The sequence below is a fragment of the Hipposideros armiger genome, unplaced genomic scaffold (assembly GCF_001890085.2).
Source record: "Hipposideros armiger isolate ML-2016 unplaced genomic scaffold, ASM189008v1 scaffold_154, whole genome shotgun sequence".
In the NCBI taxonomy this organism is placed as follows: Eukaryota; Metazoa; Chordata; class Mammalia; order Chiroptera; family Hipposideridae; genus Hipposideros; species Hipposideros armiger.
In genome coordinates this window covers 2,381,316-2,400,237 of record NW_017731504.1, presented here as the reverse complement: position 1 = coordinate 2,400,237, position 18,922 = coordinate 2,381,316, and the positions used below count along the sequence as shown (strand labels likewise).

General features: G+C 35.8%; 1 protein-coding gene across 1 annotated transcript in view; it reads left to right on the top strand.

Moving 5' to 3' along the window:
• MORC1 (MORC family CW-type zinc finger 1) overlaps positions 1–18,922 on the top strand; it is a 193,247-nt gene that overhangs the window by 58,169 nt on the left and 116,156 nt on the right. Inside the window, exons 8-10 of the mRNA XM_019651169.1 lie at positions 6,461–6,586; positions 17,714–17,793; positions 18,805–18,878. Of these exons, the coding sequence (XP_019506714.1) occupies positions 6,461–6,586; positions 17,714–17,793; positions 18,805–18,878 (280 nt within the window). The remainder of the gene's footprint in view (positions 1–6,460; positions 6,587–17,713; positions 17,794–18,804; positions 18,879–18,922) is intronic.

Below are 18,922 nucleotides of genomic sequence, written 5' to 3'. Positions count from 1 at the left end.
CCTGTATTGGGTCTTTGCCTCCAGGTCTTTGCCCTGATCTCTGGGTTCAGCAGTATTATATGCTGAGCTCTTAGGCAGAATTCCTGGGGCCACAGAGAGTACTTGCAATCTCAGTTCTCCCTTCCTCCCTCCCGGGACTGCAGTGAGCTCTGGACTCTTTCCTATGGTCTCTGTTTCTATACTTCTCCCCTGTCTCTGCCTCTGTGCACACTGATTCACCCACCTTCAGATGTGTTCATGCATGGATCTCTCAGACATATTTGTGTGTTGCGTAGGGAATCCTTTGTTGAATTATAGCTGTTCAGTGTGTTATAACTTCAAGAGGAGATATCTAGGAGCATCCCTCATGCTGCCATGTTTTTGACCTGTGTCTTTGATTTAAAAAAATATATTCTTTTACGTAATGTCATGGTCTGTTAACAGAGCCATTAGGATTAATTGAATTGCTTGAGGGGCATTGGCAGTTGAATTCTGTGTAACTTACTCTGTTTATAGTAAGGCACATGGACACAGGATCCTTGAATCCAGTTCTGTGGAGTAAGTTGAAGAGACCAGAACCTCAGCTTTATGTATAGGTAGGGTCTGTGTAAAGTGGAGCTGCCTCCGGCCATCTTGTAAGTTTTATTGTCCCCCGCTCCCCTGCCCCCCCGCTCTCACCCTCATGTTACATTGCAGTGCTGTGCTTCAAACAAGTCAACCTTGAAGGTAGGAAGGGTGGTACATTTATAAAAAGAGTCAACCTTGTAGTTGCTTAGAACTAGTCTCAAATCCTGGTTTTTTCACTTAATAGCTGTCTGACTGTAGATAGTATCTGTCTGACTGTTCATTTTATATTCACTCATTCAATAGATATTAACTGTAGGCTCTGTTTTAGGAGTTAGGGATACATCCAGGAACAAAACGGACAAATATCTCTGCCCTCAAGTGGCTTGCATTCTGTTGGAAGAACTTTATTTCTAGTGATAAGTTATCTATAGTCACTGAACTTCAGTGTTTTCATCTATGAAATTGGGCTATGACATCATCTGCTTTAATGAATGCTATAGAAATAGAATGGTCATAGTACCTGGCATATGGAAATTCTCAGTGCATTTTATTTCCCTTCATCTACTTTTCCTTACAACACTCCTTTGCAATGCTTATTATAATGCTCTGGAAACTAACTCAGAGTCTGGCACATAGAAATCAATAAATGAATTTAGGTAAACTAAATTGAGTGCCAATGTGTGGGTAATTTTCTATGGATATTGTAAATACTTTCATTGGAAGGTGCTGGCACTCTCAGTAGTGGGTTCCACTGTCCTCCATTCATGAAGATCATATGGATCTTTAATAAGGTGAGAGAGGGAGGTTTTTGAAATTTTGTTAAGTGCTTTTATCTTTGAAATCTCTTCTGAGTGTTAAACAGTGAAGGCTTGATCTCTCCTATAACATTCTTCTGTATTCCCTTCCTGAAGATCAAGACCATGTGACCATTTCACCTGGTCTGATATGCATGTGATTTACTTGTGCCGATGTTGCTTTCAATTACTTATTTTCTTAACACTATAAATCTTATATGTACTGAACTTTATGAGAAAATGGAAGAAGACACAGAGTCTAGTAAAAAAAAGCCATGTTGTGAAATTGGCTGTCATCGAAGGGACTTGGCATGGCCCTAGAATCCATCAGGGTGCAGGATCTCAGGTGGCTGGAGAAATGCATTCAACAAAACTGCTCTGAGAGTGGTGATATAAGATGGAGTAATGGAATTGACATTTTGTGCTAAGTAATGTTTTGAAATTAGGTACCACGTTACCATTGTGTTTCTAAATTGACAGTCATTGGGCAACATTCCATATTTCTCTAGTTTATGTCTTAACTGAGCTGGCTGGGAACATATCAAGAGTCACAGCTTCAAATTGTTATAATATGCTGCTTGCCACATTATGGTTATGACAGAAGTACTTTCATTACTTTTCAAGGCTTATAATTTTTCTTTCAAATTACCTCTTTGAGTTGACATTTCTCTTAGGTATAATCTACCCTAAGATTAAATTTGGTTAACCCCTTCATAGTTCAGTATTTAAAGTAGTTAAAAATCTTTATGCACTTTTTTATATTCAAGGTTAATACAGGCCTTGTTAATTTTAATTTCAAGAAATCTTCAGAGGTTTTATAGGGACTTTAGCAATAAATTTAGAAAACAGTTTTTAAAATAATATACAGTATTTTCATGAATAAAAATATAGCACTTCTGAGATATTCCAAAAAGGACCTAATTTAGTCTAGTGCCTGAAATTTGGAAGTCATTTTTTTCAATCATGGATCTTATAAGGATAGCTCAATGGTTGGGCTTGATGGGAGTCTGTTGTCAGTGGGTAATGGAGAAGGGTACCCTGGGTCTAAACACCTATGAGAGACTGTTCTGCTCCCCTCTTTCAAGTAACCTGCCTCACACATCACCCCATGCACTAGGTCTGCAGACAGTGGTTCTCAAAACTGGCAAAGTTAAAGAAATCACCTGGTGGCCTTAAAAAATTCACATTTTCAGGCTATAGCTATAGAGAATCTGAGTTGGTAGGTAAAGGAGATAATGACCTTGGCTATGGGGATCCCTCTTTCTAGCTTCTCTCCTGTCTTTGACACACTTGCTGACCGGAACACACCAGTCCACCCAAGATATGGCACAAATGGAGCAACACTTGAGATAGTGGCAGAACAATGTGGATAGATTAGAAGAAAGAGGGCACACAGAGGCTACCCCCACAGCTGGAGGTGAAATAGAGACGGTTTAAGAATGCCCATTGCTGAGCAGGTGACAAAAAGCATCTCTGTGGCCTCCTATTATATTCTACAGACTACCAAGACAGTTTCAACCTTAAAATACTCCCCTCTTTTGCCATACCTATCCTGTGACTGTGTGTGTATCTGGTGGTGGAGGGGGTAGTGGTGGTGGTAACGTGTGTATGTGTATGTGTTCGTGAGTTTGCTCTTCTCTTCAGTTTGTATAGCCAGTTAAATAGAAAGGGAGAGAGAAACATATAGACAAAGAGAGAGAGAGAGAGACATGGACACTTCTGGCAAATTATAAGACAGAAAAGACACATTTAGGAGGAAACAAGAGAAAAACACATTTTGAAAAAGGTATGTGAAGCAGTTCCTGATGGATGGAGAGTAACAGTATTTTTTCCCTTAGATCGGAAGATACCCTGATTGCTTAGTACATTTGTATCTCTGTTTCTCAAGTGAATGGCTTTATTTATAAAGACTGATGGCATCATCGTTGAAGATGATCAGTCATTCAAATGCCTTTCTCACTGGGGAACCCCTGTTGTTCATTCTAAATTAAACCAAGAAAGTCTTGAATAATTATCATTTAATCAACAAATATTTATTGATGAGACTAGTAGCCACATTGAATTTATACCCTGATGGGGATACAGATAAATAGGCAATGATACCACCAAGTGGCAAGTGCTATGATGGGCACGTACAGAAGAAAGGGGGCAACAGAAGAGAGTAATTTACCCCATCTTGGGGAATGAGGGAAGGCTTCAAGAGAGAGTGAGACCACAAATTGTGTTCTGATGGATGAAAGGGAGCTAGCCAAAAATGACCAAGAAATTGAATGTGCCAAGGAGTGGAGATAAGAAAGCATGACCCCATATCTGAAGAACTGAAAGCGGTCCTGAATGGCTACACTGAAGCTGGCAAGAGACAAGACTGAAGAGTGAAGTGGGGGCCAGGTCATGAGGGATCTTCTGCATCATAAAATGGAGTTTGAAAGTTACATTGGGTGGCCCATTTTATATACAGATGTCATATTTAGCCTTCTTTATCTTCTTTTTATCACAGATATCACAATAGCATGAGGTATTGCCTTTCTGTTTGTCACAAATAAATAGGAACTTTCAAAAGCAAGTATCTGTGTTGAAAAGGGTTAACCTAGAAGTTTTCTATCCATAGTAAGTCTTGTTTGCAATGTTGGTCTTTAGCTGGCTTCTGGGAACTTGACTGATATACAGTTCCCTACATTGATAGAAAACTTGCCCTAACAGAGAAGGGTGGCTCAGTGTGTCTGGACTATACAAGTAATATGGTTTATGCTGAAAACCTACTTTCCTTCTGGGACTCTGGAATTTTGATACATGTTAGGCAGAGGGTGCCTATGTGACCAGCCCCTAATGACAATGTTTAGGAATTCCTAGGCAGAAACATCAGATGTACATTGCTGCATTTTCATAGTGGGGGAAGAGTGTGTTCTGTGTGACCCATCATGAGATGGAGAGAATATAGGAAAGCTGCACATGGATTCCTCCAGACTCCACCTATCTTTTCCCCTTATTATCCCCTGTGTATATATATATATATCCTTACTACACCACTGTGATAAATCTTAGTTGTGAGTACAGTTACGTGCTAAGTTCCATGAGACTTTCCAGCAAATCTTCTAACGCAGAGGATGTCTTGACAATCTCTAAAACACATGCTATGAATTTTTACTTATAAATGTTTATTGAATGAGTACAAAAAAAATGACCTATTATGAGGTGAAAGTATCTGTGTCCTTATTTTGTATTTGTATAATAATTTTTAACCAAAATTTGTCTAACTTAGTTTGATTTCCCATCATATTTCCCATATTCTCAAACTTGGCCTAAATGACTTTTGATGTTTGCCTTCAGATGGCAGAGATGTGTTTGCTTTGAGGACAGTCAAAAGAAAGAGCTACTGGCTCTAAGGGCAATTTTAAATCAGGAACTCCAGAAAGCATTTGAGTAATTGACATGTGTCCTTGGAATGTTTATAGTGTCCCAAGGTGATTCTTTTTATCTTTTAACACTTACTGTATTGTGCAGCTCCTGGTATGCCAAAGTCAACTCTGTTGTTGTAGTGCTACACCCTAATGCAGACAGTCTTTTCTCACATTAAAAATGCATAAGTCAGACAGAAAAAAAACTGAGAACCATACGATTTCACTGATATGTGGTATATAAACTGAAAACAACAAAGGAACAAGACAAACAAACAAAGAAACAAAAACTCATAGACACAGACAATAGTTTAGTGGTTACCAGAGGGTAAGCGGGGAGGGGGGTGGTAGGTGAGGGTAAAAGGGATCAAATATATGGTGATGGAAGGAGAACTGACTCTGGGTGGTGAACACACAATGTGATACATAGATGATGTATTACAGAATTGTACACTTGAAACCTATGTAACTTTACTAACCATTGACACCCAAAAAAACTTTAAAAAATGCATTAGTATTTATTGAAGACTAGCCATGGACTAGATACATTTTTACAATTCACATTGGGAACTTCTACTTGAGGCTTGCCTTCAAATAATTTATTTTTAAGCAATTCAAAGAAATTTTGGACTTTTTATGAACTGAAGATCCTACCTGAAAGAACTTATAACCAATTAGGAAATTGTTGGGGTTTTTTTACAGGCTTCATCTTTATTTTTGTAAAGTCCTTGGAGCTCTGTTCTTCTTAACAGAGTAACTGACAGTGGTGTAACCCCTTTGAGCAGTCCCCCTTGGATAAGTTTTATACTTCCTTTCCATCATCTTTGTCTCCCTCTGGACTGAGGTAGGGTTGTAAAAATGATGGGTTTAGTACCCCGGCTTTCTATTTGGCCTTGTAGTCCTTCAAGGTATCCTTTTCTGGAACCCAGCTGATAAAGAGTGCTACCTCTTAAGCATGGCTGGGCTTGTTTCTGATATTCATTTCTTGTGTAATTGGACAGGATTTACAGTTCGTAAGTGGATTGTAATATAGAAGGCTCCTAGAGTTGTTAGTATATAGTAACACAGTGATTTCCCAACAACTGCAGTTCTACAAAGGTAGTTTTCTTCATAGGCTATTTACACTGTTTCCTCCCATTTTATTGCCTTCCCATCCTTTATTTGTCTCTTTTCTTCTCTCTTTCACTTATCACATCATCAGACTCCTCCTCTCAGCTGGCCATTAACACTTATTTTGATACTTATTTCACTTACAGAATGAAATTTTATGTTTCTTGGTCTGAATTTTCAAAGCAAATGAGATTATTTTTATTGTATTTCTCTGTTTGCAATTATTTCATGGAATTTTTTTATTCATGCAGGCCTAAGCTTTTTTTGTTAGGTGTGCACAGGGGCATTGTTTCATTTGACTTGGTTTTGTCCTTCTGGGTCAATAGCTTTAATGGAAAGTATATTTTCTATTGCTGATGTAAGTGTACTTAGAATCAGTTAGTGATCAACAGAATGCAGGCTGTTCAGGTATCTCTTTGTACCTAGAGGCCTGCTTAATGATGTATGTGAGTGTGGCAAGATTTGCTGGTGTTGGTTAGGTCATTATATTTAGAAGAAAAGTTCCTGAAGCTGCTGGTAGTAACCATCATCACCTGGTAATCTGCTTATTTTCTTCTCCAAGACGTGCTGTTATTGCATCTTTTACAGTGTGGCCTTTGCTGTTTTCTATTTTAGTTTTCCAGAGAGATGGTCATTCAGAGCCTTCACATCTGTTCTGTATTTTGACCCTGGGATGAGAATATTCATTCAGGCCAAAAGAGTTAAAACAAAATATCTGTGTTATTGCCTCTACAGACCCAGGTAATTCATCTTCCTTCATTTATCTTCATAGAGTTTTTAATTTATAAAATCAATATGTTCTCCTCTCCTAAACTGTCAAAGTGATTTGGTAGTACAATTTTTACAATTTGATAGTAAGATTTTTTACTGTAAATAAATTTCAAACTGCATTCTGGAACATTTGCTATATAGTAATCATGTATAACAAACATGTGGCTGTAATAGCAAAACACTGCAATGAATTCTCTAAGTTAGATAATCACCCCAAGTAAGAATTTGTTTTTTACGTTAGTGAATCTTAGGTGCTTTGCTTGTGATAGGTTCCAAGAAAAAAAAAATCACAGTTCAGTTATATTTTTTGTTTACTCAATATATTTAAGCTATCAAATCATGTATTGTATGTATATATATATATATATATATATCTTATGTATAGAATAAACATATTTATAAATACACATTTGATTCATTTATATTCATTTATATTTATAAAAGATAAATTTCTTTATATTTTACCATAGCTTTTTTATTACCACAATAAATCTAGTGAACATCTATTACCATACATAGCTACAGAATTTTTTTCTTGTGATAAGAACTTTTAAGATCTATTCTGTTAGCAACTTTCAAATATGCAGCTTAACTGTAATTATCATGCTGTACAATACATCCCCATGACTTAGTTATTTTATAACTGGAAGTTTGTTTCAGCATAAACTTTTATTAAGCTGACATTTGTGTATTATAAAAATTATCTTGACCAACTATACATGCAATCAGAATAGTTATTCTTTGTATGTGGGGTTTCTGGGCAGTCATTCATTTATTCACCAATCATTTATCAAAGTCTTTTGTGTGCTTGTACTTGAGGTTGTCCTAGGTATAAAGCATAAAAAAGATAAGGCTAGTTATAGTTTTGAGAATCTTAATAACAACTGGGAGAAACAATTAATGCTTGTCTATGTATGTATGCCTTTCTACATGCATTATTTCATCTGATTTTTACAGTGATCCTGTGAGTTATGTTTTATCATCACCATTTTAGAGATAAGGAAATGTCACAACTGGACAAAAGATCAAATCTTCTGGCCCCAAATTCTTTACCAATTCACAATCCATGATCCTCCCCCTCTACCACACTAACTCTTTATAATAGGCCTACACTTGTTATGCTGCCTTATTTCCATGATAAAATAGTTGCTGTCCTGGGGCCTTGCAATCACTCATATGAATATTAATATTAAAAATTATAAATCTCTTAATTGTATACCCTGACCACACACCAATGGATTCCTCAAAAACTTTTGATTTCTGATTATACTGCAGATCATATTTTGAAAAATGAAGTATGTCAAGCCTGAGGCTTTCTCTGTAAATATGCTGTTTATTCCCTAATTCATAGCAGTGATGTGTCCTTTTCATCAGTCTCATTCTTCTGGGAAGTATCAAGGGTCTTGTGGATCAATCAATAGTGCTGATCTTTTCAAATTAAATTATTTCTCTCTAAGTGTGTTTGGGTAAAAAATGGTTCAAGCCAATAGAAAATATGGATTTGTCTTATTTTCTGAGGGAATTATAGTAAATTGAATTTCATCTACCTAAATTACTTATCTCAAGTGAAGGCTGTTTCCCATTCTTGTATATCTTTTATTTACCTTTCAAAGTGATATTCTTATGTACAGATTACCAGGAAGTAGATATAATGTAAATATTTATTTTGTTCCATAAAAGATGTTTAAAGAGGTTTGAACCTTTGACAAGTTTTATATGGGGCTCTGAAAAATTGCTAAATCTGATATTTGGTATTGATGGTGTGGACAGATTACATTTTTCATGGCTTTATCCCTTAGGGTTACAAGACACTTTAGAGGGGTTTGATTGCTCACATACCTTCCTTCATTTGCAATATTTACTTGTGTTTAATTTTCCTCACAGGTTCTCTGGGGGTAAAAGTTTTGTGTGGAAAATATGGAGAGTTCCCCACCTCTTATGTCACCACTAGTGGGATAATCCTTACTTTATTTCTTTCCTAAAAGGCAATGTAGCTCTAATGGCTACATCAGGATAAATTAAGAGCTGGGAATGACTCCATTTGACAAAAGTAGAGGCATTTAAAAGGTATTAAAAATGATTAACTACTCTGTCCATTGACCACCCAGGCTCCAATAAACTTCTAGAAATGAACCTTGAAGTGTTATCTATAAGAACATATGACTATATTTCATGGTCAGTTATTTTTCTATATTTTTGTGGCAGAAAAAAGAAGACTAGATTTTAATCATGTTGCTGGACTTACAGTTGCTTTAGCTACTTTACTTCAATGGCTCTAACAAGTTCGGAAGAGGACTAGAGAGGAATTTTGGATGTCATGTATTGGTTTCCTTCCTTGATCATATTCTGTTCAGTATTTTTCTCAGTAACTTAGATAAAAGAACCATAATGTTTGTAATGATAGTTGACCTTGTACTAGGAGGAAGGTCTTATATCAGGCATAACAGAAACAAGAAGTCAAAGAGTTGAAGTTTAAAAGATAAATGTAATATAGATAGTGTACAGACCTGAATTTAGATTAAAAATTCTATTGTGTAAGTATAAACTTGACAGTGATTTACATGAAAAAAAGAAGCATACGTGTCATTTAAAAATTTATATTTTCGATTACAGTTGACATTGAATATTATATTAAGTTCAGGTGTACAGCATAGTGGTTAGACATTTACATAACTTATAAAGTGATGCTCCAATTAGTCTGTTCCCACATGGCACTCTACACAGTTATCACAATGCTATTGACTGTATTCCCTAAAAGCATAGATGTCATAATTGACCATAAGCATAGTATAAGCTGATAGTGTGACAGGGTTGTTAAAAATGTTTATGGAAATTAGTGAGCAGAACAAGATGGTGATAATATCAATAAACCCTATCCTGCTTATACCATGTCTAATGAGCTGTATCCAGATAGGGATGCTTTAAGAGAGACAGGGACTTACCAACTCACAGGAAATTCACTATCTGAACTGGTAGGGGGTCATGGATGGGATTGAGCGTCATTCCATGGAAGAGAGAAGACTTAGGGGCAAAGGGAAAATGTAATAGTTGGTATTGCAGAGGGAAGAACTTGGATAGCTGGATAGAAGTAGAAGATACAGCAAGCTCATCATGGGAGTGTTAGGCTGATTTTGCAAGGAGAAGACACACAGATTACCTTTTTCCACTGTTAATCAGGTGTTTAGTATAAGGATTTTCAGAGAAGTCAAGTAGCAGGGATCTATCACAGCTGCCTCACTATCTCATTTGACTCAGTGTTCCATGGATGGGATGTTCTGGAGAACTGAAACCACAGCTCAGTGTTGCTCAAAATACACTGGGCTCTACTGAGCTGTCTTTACTAGGCATATCTAGCACTTCTTCCTCTGAGAGTGGGTTTTCCATCATCAAATTCAAAACTTTTTGGTTGGACAGAATTTGAGAACAAGACGCATCAGAGGGGTTTGATTGCTCAGATAGCTTCCTTTGGTTGAATACCAGTTCCTCTCTTGTCCAGTTCCCAGATTTAATGTCCAGAGTACAAAATCCAGGGTGCCCAAGATGGCACATTTAGTTTCTCCAGACATATGTGGTCTGAGGTAGCAACTCAGAGTGGGTCATGAGTGTGTCATGAGATTAATGAAGTTCATGCTCTTCAGCAGTGGGAGGCCCTCCCATCCAAGATGAGGACAAATTTGCTCCTGGAAAAGGCTAGATTGTTGAAGGCATTATTACTTTAGGAAAAATTTCAGTTAGGTGATTTCTAAAGTCTCTTTTCAGCTTAAAGATGTTATAAGTCTGTAATTCTTAGAGTCTTAAATATTGTTTATCTCTACCATTCAGGCAAGTGAATATATGGCTGTGTTACTTGATCTTAGGCAACAGACATTACTGATTTTGTTTGGCTTTGAGTTGTTTAACTTTAGCGGAGACATAGCTCTCAGATTTATACAGACATTAAATTTCTGCACATTAGGACTAGAGATGAACATAAAATGGTGACTTTCTAAAGCTCTTGAAGGGGGACATAACTGAAGTGCCTGTTTGAAGATCACAATTTTTCATTAACACCACTTTGCCATATACCTATAGCACTGAAAGGGGTCCAATGACATGGAATTGGAGTCACCTTGCTTTTGTTGAAGCAGCATGGTCCTTTTTAAGTTATTCATGGACACTAAATTTATGATCTGTTGAATACTCTGCAACGTTGTGCTTCTGGGACAGTCTTTTCATCTTTTAGGGATGTCACCTAACTATATAGACTAATAATGGTTTATGTGTCTCTTTTATAAACTGTGAAATTTATATATCTCTTCATGAATTTGTATAATCTTAAAATAGTTAATCTTTCAATCTAGGGTAGTAGTTGAAAGCAAAATTTGGATCAGCCAAACCTGAATATGTGTTTTGATTTTGTCATTTAATAGTGTGGACCTTCGGCAATTGCTTAAGCTTGAAGCCTCTCCACACTGTGTTGGAAATTCCTCTGCCCTTTAGGGTTGTTATGAGGATCAAAATAAAAATGTTTTATTTTAGAAACAAACTCATAGTTACAGAGAAAAAACTGATGGAGGCCAGATGGGAGGGGGCTTTGGAGGCTGGGTGAAAAAGGTGAAAGGATTAAGAAGTACAAATTAGTAGTTACAAAATAGTCTTGGGGGCGTAAAGTATAGCATAAGGAATATGGTCAATGATATTGTAATAACTATGTATAGTGCCAGGTGAGTACTAGGCTAGTCAGGGGGATCACTTTGCAGGTTATATAAATGTTTAACCACTATGCTGTATACCTGAAATTAATATAAAATAATATTGAACGTCAACTATAATTGAAAAATAACAAAATGTTTTATTTTAAATATAAAAATGTGAAGCACAGTTCCTGACATGATTTTAAATAAACAGTAGTTGTTACTATACAAATGAATAATAGCAAGTGGATGGCATGACACCCTGTGCAAGGGAATGCCCTGTGGGCATTTGGGATTCAGTACCAGCAACAACAGAAAATGCCTGCCTTCACAAAGCTTGCATTCTAGTGGGGGAAAGACAACAAGATAAAAAAAAAAGATAATAAAATAGTGGGTAATTCTAAGAGCTATAAAAAACAAGTAGCACAAGAAATAGAGACTTATGGTGGTGGGTGGAGGGGTTGGATGACTATTTTAGATAGGAAGTCAAGGAAGGAGGTTACTTCTAAGCAAATAACTTGAGCAGAGTACTGAATAAATACTGAGAGAATGAATATATTATCTATCCCTGCATACCAAATTTAGTATGCTTAATAATAAAAGTAACTATTTATCATCTCTCAGTTTCTGCAGGTCAGAAATTTGAGAGTTGCTTTGTTGGGTGTTTTTGTCATATCTCTCATGAAGTTGTTGAGAGAACTTGGTTGGGGTTGCTGATAGTTTGATGGGAGCTAGAGGGCATGCTTCCAAGATGGCTGACTCACATGGCTGGCAGGTTGGTTCCTTTTTACAAGGGCCATGGCACAGGGCTCCCTGAGTGTTTCCATGACACAGTGATGGCTTCCACCACAGTGAGCAATTTAAGACAACAAAGTAGAAACTGCAGTCTTATAGAAATTAGCCTCAAAAGTCACTTACCATCACTCATGTTATATTATTTTGGTCGCACAGGCCAGCCTGGATTCAGTGTGGGAGGGCACTACACAAAGGTATGAATACTGGGAGGTAAGAACCATTAGAGAACATCTTCGTGGATACCACAATAAGTCATGCAAGAATTTTATGGTTAGATGTTTCCAGGAAGAGAGGAGAGGAATTGTAAAGTCAGAGTGAAAACACTACTCTAGCTAGAACACAGTGATTGAAAAAAGGTGAGTTCGATGGGGCAGATGGGTCCTACAGGTAGGACCTTGAGCAGCATGGCAAGAAGAGGTGGTTGTATTGAGAATGTAAAGACTTTTGAGAGGGGTGACAGTACTTAATTTATGTTTTTAAAATATTACTCTGGCTGCTGAGTGGAGAATTGATTTTATGGGGCAAGAAGGGATGAAAGTAGACTAGGCAGGATATCATTATTGTATTCTAGGTGAGAAATTACTGTGGCTTGAGCTATTGGGTTGTCGGAAAAGTCATGACGCATTTTTGCAACGAAAAACATAGAAAAATACGTCATGACTTTTCTGACAACCCAATAGTTGTGGAAGTGATGGGAAGTGTTCAGATTATAGATATGTTGTAAAGATAAAACCAGCAAGGCTTGCTGATGAATTGGATGTGGGGTGGAGAGAAAATGAGCAGTCATGAATGCCTTCTAAGTTTTTTCCCTGTGCAAAAACTTAGGAATGATGGGGGAGGTGTGGGTGTACGAGTTAGGAGTGAAGGGGAATGGCATCCTCTCCACTTGCTCTGGACAAAGTATGTTTGAGAAGTCTATTTGACATCTATTTGACATCCAGGTCTAGCTATCAACATTATACTAGGCAGAAAAATTTTTGATCAAGCCTCATTATGTGTTTTGATGAATAATTAAGGACTATAACTATTTTGCAGTATGACAAAACCAGGTAAACGCTGATACTTTTGAAAAGAAAATAATTATGATTGTGAATACTGAAATGTAATTGTGATTCATAACTGTGGGATAACGTTTTCTGCATAAATAAAACTTCAGAACTGTAGTCTATTTTTTCAACTTAAAATGTTCTTTTTGATATTAGCCAAAATGTTTTAGACAAATTTTATAGCTGAGTATTAATGCCAATGAAAGTTTAAATTTCTGGGTGTGGTTCTGATCAAAATGGTCACTGAAAATGCTGTATTATGCTGTACTCTACTTCCGCAATATAAAACCTTAAAAGTTACTCAACTTTTTTCATATTTTTACTTCTCTTGTGGGGGTTCTATTTTGCTCTTAAAACAGTAAAATTAATAAAAATTCATGTGATACTGAGTTAGATATTGGGAAAAAATCAAATAACTAAAAGCTCCCTTTACCATTTGTTATTCACTCTGCTCTAGCAATCCATAATCTCCCCAAAGGGGAGCCTCTGCCAAGAGTTTAATAAAAACCTTTCCAATTGTCTTCTGCACATTAGTACACACACACACACGCACACACACACACACACACACACACACACACAGAGTTCTTTTTAAAGCAAAATTATATGCAACTATTCTTTTCACTTACAAAATTAGCTCTTGGAGATCTTTCTTTGTCATTGTTAAATATATTGTATAGTACTCTCATTTATTTAACTGTTTTATTGGTGTATATTTAGGGTTTTTAGGGTTTTTATTGTTACTATCCTAAGCTGATGCTTGGGCAACTTTGGACATATGCATATTTACACTTATATGTGGTTATTTTTATCAAACATAGAAGTAAATTTCTGGGTCAGAAGATAGGTATACCATTAATTTTGATGGGTGCTGTTAATTTACCCTCTACGAAATAGAAACCAATTTATTCTAACAATGAGTACCCTTTTGTCTGGTTCCAAATCCACACTTGATATAACAGTATTTTCTTTTTTTAAAATTTTTACCATTCTTAGGAGCAAAACTTTTGTATTGCTTTGATCTTCATTTCCCTCAATACTTTTCACTGACTTTATTTTTTTTAGCTCTTTTAGAAGAAAATATTCGATAAATCATTTTATATTGAAAGTGGATATAAGCAAAATATTTGAATGCAATTTCACTGATGAAAAAGAGGGAAGTAGAAGGTAAAATGGGTGAGGAATAGTTAAGGCCTAAAATGTAACAGAGCACTGTAGGGTTTAGAGAGAAGACAAAAACAATCTGGGAGCCTGAGAGGCTGCAGCCTAAGGTTGTGGAAAGAAATAAAGTAATCACAAAATTTAGAAAAAATTCTAACCACTGAGGAACTGGAGCCCTAGTTCCAGAGGGGGACACAATTCCCTTTTCCTCAGTTGCAAGGTCTGAGGAACAGACAAAGCTGGATGGATTGTCTTCCTTTTCCTCCAGTGGATGGATGCAGGAGTCTGGCTCTCAAAGGCATTTTTATCTTCAAGAATCCACTAGTAGGAAAAAAATAGAAGTGTCAGGCTGATGGAGGCTCTCAATTATGGATGGAGATTTGACCAGAAATTCTTTCCTTTATGAGAATGGAAAGATTCATTACATTGGATTTACAAAAGTGCATATATTTCTTAGTTAGCTTTCTATAATGGTTGTGAACAATTGTAAAATTTAAATTGCAAAGATATACAGACAATCTGAGATGTGCAGACCTCCTGGGACCAGGTTATCTTAATGATGCAGACTACATGAAGAGAACACCGTTTTGGGTCTTTGTTGTTTAAAATTAATCACTAATGCAGATTTGGCACCTTTTATGCCTCCTTTACTTTCATATGGCTGTAAACACATGGTCTATAAAATGCTTGAATAGTGTAGTTCATATCATCTTTGAAGGCTTATTTCACTGTTCAAACAGTTTCTCCTTGATTTCATTTTGATTTTTAAAAAAGATTTGATTTAAAAGAAATGATTTGACCAGAATAATTATATGATTAATGTATGATTAAAAAAATAATTCCAGTCTATAGGGAACAATAATTTTCTACTTTAAAAATTACCATATTTTGCCATGTATAGTGTGTACTATTTTGCCCAAATTTGTGAGGGAAAAATAAGGATGTGCATTATACATGAGTAGTACTAATTCCATATGTATATTAATGTTTTTAATTCTTTTATTTATGCTTATGAGTTAAAAGTGTAACTTTAGAAATCAATAAGGATATACATATGCAAAATAATACTCTGAAATACGATAATCAGTTTTGTTGAACTTATGACGAACTTGCAATGACAAAGAGTTCTTGGCTTCCTATGATGCATAAATATCATAAATTTGTTACTGGTACATAAAATGTCTTGTACTATAATATGCTAAAAAATAAATGTTAAAATTCCTTTATAACACAAAAAACAAGTACCTAAATGTAAACAAATAACAATTTGAGTTAAAAAATTAACACGAAAGATTTTTTCCCTGAAAGTTTGGTCCAAAATCTGGGTGTGCATTATACACAAGAATGCATTATATATGGCAAAATACGGTAATTTTTTCTATTTTCTAAGTGTAATAAAGTCTAATTTGGAACACACCTAGATTATGTCGTCAGTGAATAATGTTCATTGTGAAAAAAAATCAAGGGAACAAACAGAATTATTTTACCTTAGATTTTATGGGTGTTCTTTTTCTGTGGTTAAATGTATAATCTATGGAAAAATAAATATTAAAGTTAGCTGTAAAGATACAAAGTTAGCTATTACTGGAATTGTTCATTAAACATTGAAGTAGGTGAATATAGGATAACATTTAGTTGTTTTAAACATTAAGCCTTTTCATGTAGTAACTGGGCAAACTTCTATACAAATCCTTCAGATTCTAAAAGAAAAGGAATTTATCCAACTACTCATTTCATTTCCTCACTCCCAAAGTATTTTTTCTCTAAACACACATTGAGGGTGTAAGTACTTAATATGTGTTTATTGGATAATGATAATTAGATAATAATAAACACATATTACTACTTACTCCAAGCCAGCATTATTCTTAAATGCATAGATACCTTTAATTCTCATAACAACCTTGTGAGATAGATACCATTGTTATCACCCAGATATCATTTCCTTACATATAAAAAAATGGAATCACAGAAAATGAAGTAATTTGCCTAGTCTTACACTACTAGGTAGTGGCACACCTAGACCTCTCACCCTGGCAAAATGGGTTCTAGGCAGTCCAGCTCTTAATGCTCAAACATGGAGGTGTTCTGTCTTGAGTATTTCTGTACTGCCTCTGTAGAGATAACGTTGAGATAATAGTTTGTTAAAGACAAACTATAAACAGACTCCAGCTAACAAACATTTAAATTATATGTGACCTGTTTGTAGAGTGAAGAATTTGCACTACTGCATACATTGTTAATTTAAAAGTCAGAACATATAAAGGCAATCCTAGATCAAACTATCATTTAAAAGCTACTACTATTAGCATAAATTCCAGGGTCTAGCAAACCTTTTCTGTAAAGGGTCTGATAATAAATATCTGGTTACATTCAGTCTCTTTTGCATATTCTTATTTTTTCTTTGTGGTGTGTGTGTGTGTGTGTGTGTGTGTGTGTGTGTGTCTGTGTGTTTTTGCAATCCTTTAAAAATGAAAACATCATTCTTAGGTTTTAGGCTGCACCAAAAACAAGCTGCTGGCCAAATATGGCCCATGGGCCATGTATTGCCTACCCCTGGCATAGACGTATTGGGGCATATAGATAGATTTAGACTCTCCCCTCTGCCTGAGCAAATACCTCTTTTTATATGTCTTAAGACATTTTGGCTTCCAGAGATGATCTACAAGTCACCTACCTTTCGCTGAAAGTGTGATGCCTTTCTAAACATGAAGGGATCAGAGAATGGTGAGCTCCTGAATATATGGGGATATGAGGCAAAAGTTATAGAATGGGGCGTATAGGGTTTGAGCCTTCTCAAGCCAAACATTGTTCTGGAATTTTTCTCTCCATGATGATTTAAATCAACATTTAAAATCTTGGATTCCAGGGATTGTCTATAACAGATACACACATAGTTTCAACCCCTCTGCTCAACAGAGCTTTTCTCACTTTGAGTTTATGGAGATATATAGATACATACTTTTTTCCTAATTCCTTAATCTAGAGCATCTTTGTTCTCACTAAGGCAATGGTAATAAAGTAGAAAATATGTTTTAGGAGTTTAAAATTACAATAATGTGTGTTTCTGAGCATTTCAGTTAGATATAATTGGGGACTGGGAGAAGCAGTTTATTCAGTGTCAGTAATGACCTAAGTAAGAGGGTTATGTATATTAACCAGAAGCTTTGATGATGGAGCAATTGCATGGACATTTTTTCTTTTTAAGTTCCCTTATAAAATCAAAATTGCCAAGTATTAAAAGGTAAGGGATTTCTTCTTAGGTGTAAAGTTTTCTCATTTATTGGCTGGATGCAACTTACTTTATGAGCCTTTCTTAATAATTATATATCTCTGGAGTATATAGTCTTCTTAAAGAATATTCTTGTGTTATGTACTTTAAAATGATAATCTGTCTTGATTATGTTCTTTTTTTCCCCCAGAAAGTATCTGTATGTCACATCTTCTTTTAAAGGAGCATTTAAAAAAGAAGTGAAAAAAGCTGAAGAAGCAGTAAAGATTGGTATGTAATTACCTGTGTCCTACCTCATTATTGTTCATTCATCTGCAAACATTAATTGTGCAATTACGCTGAGATATACAGTGCTCTAGGCATTGTAGGAATGACCACAATTAATCAAACATAGCTCTGACCTCTAAGGCACTTTATAACACATATTTTTCCATTTCTGGTTTTGTTTAATTATAATGCTATTATAAGTGTGATCCAAGTTCCAAGTACACACTTGGAACTAGATTGGTGCATTTTAGAAATTCTTGTTGTCACTGATACTGAATTAGATCATTTTAGTCACTAGTGCTGCATCCACTCTAAGAAGGAATGTTCCATGTACTCACGCCTCTCTCAGTAAGAGCAGAGCCATCCTGTCCCAGTGATCCAGGAGCAAGGAACAGAGCTACATCCATATTTCACAGATTTTTAGAAAGTTTTCAGCCAGCCATTCAGTCCTGACTTTTTAATTTTTATGTATACATTTATGCTCTTTAAATTGCCATACCTAAGAGAAAGTCCTGTATGGCTGCCTAGACTTGGAATGTGGGAATGTGTAAGACCTATGGAAGGAATATAGGATTTTCTGAGATGATTATCTGTACGCTTTTTTCACTTAGTGTGTGTGTGTGTGTGTGTGTGTGTGTGTGTGTGTGTGTGTGTGTTTGTATGTACTGGGGGTGCCAAAAAAATGTATACAAGTGGACACTTTGGTCAATGTTGCTCAAACAGTTCACCATAATCAGAAGTGCCTGGATGCTGATGGCAACCACTTTGAGCACCTCTCGTAATTGTAGAAGTCAAATGTGACTTGTATTCATCTTTTGTTATCGGTATATATTATTACAATTTTAATACAGTTTTTCTTTCTTAAATTGTGTATACATTCCTCTCTCTCTCTCTCTCTCTCTCTTTCTCTCTCTCTCTCTCTCTCTCTCTCTCTATATATATATATATATATCATGTAAAATTGCTTAAAATACTAATTTCGTGGTATTATGGTTGCCTTGCTTCTGCTTCTAGCTGAACTCATATTGAAAGAAGCACAAATCGAAGTAAACCATCCTGACAGAGCTTCCTTGTCTTCTTCTGCCAAGGTATGATGTATAGAGTAGTCTTCTTAGATGGCAAACAGTGTTAT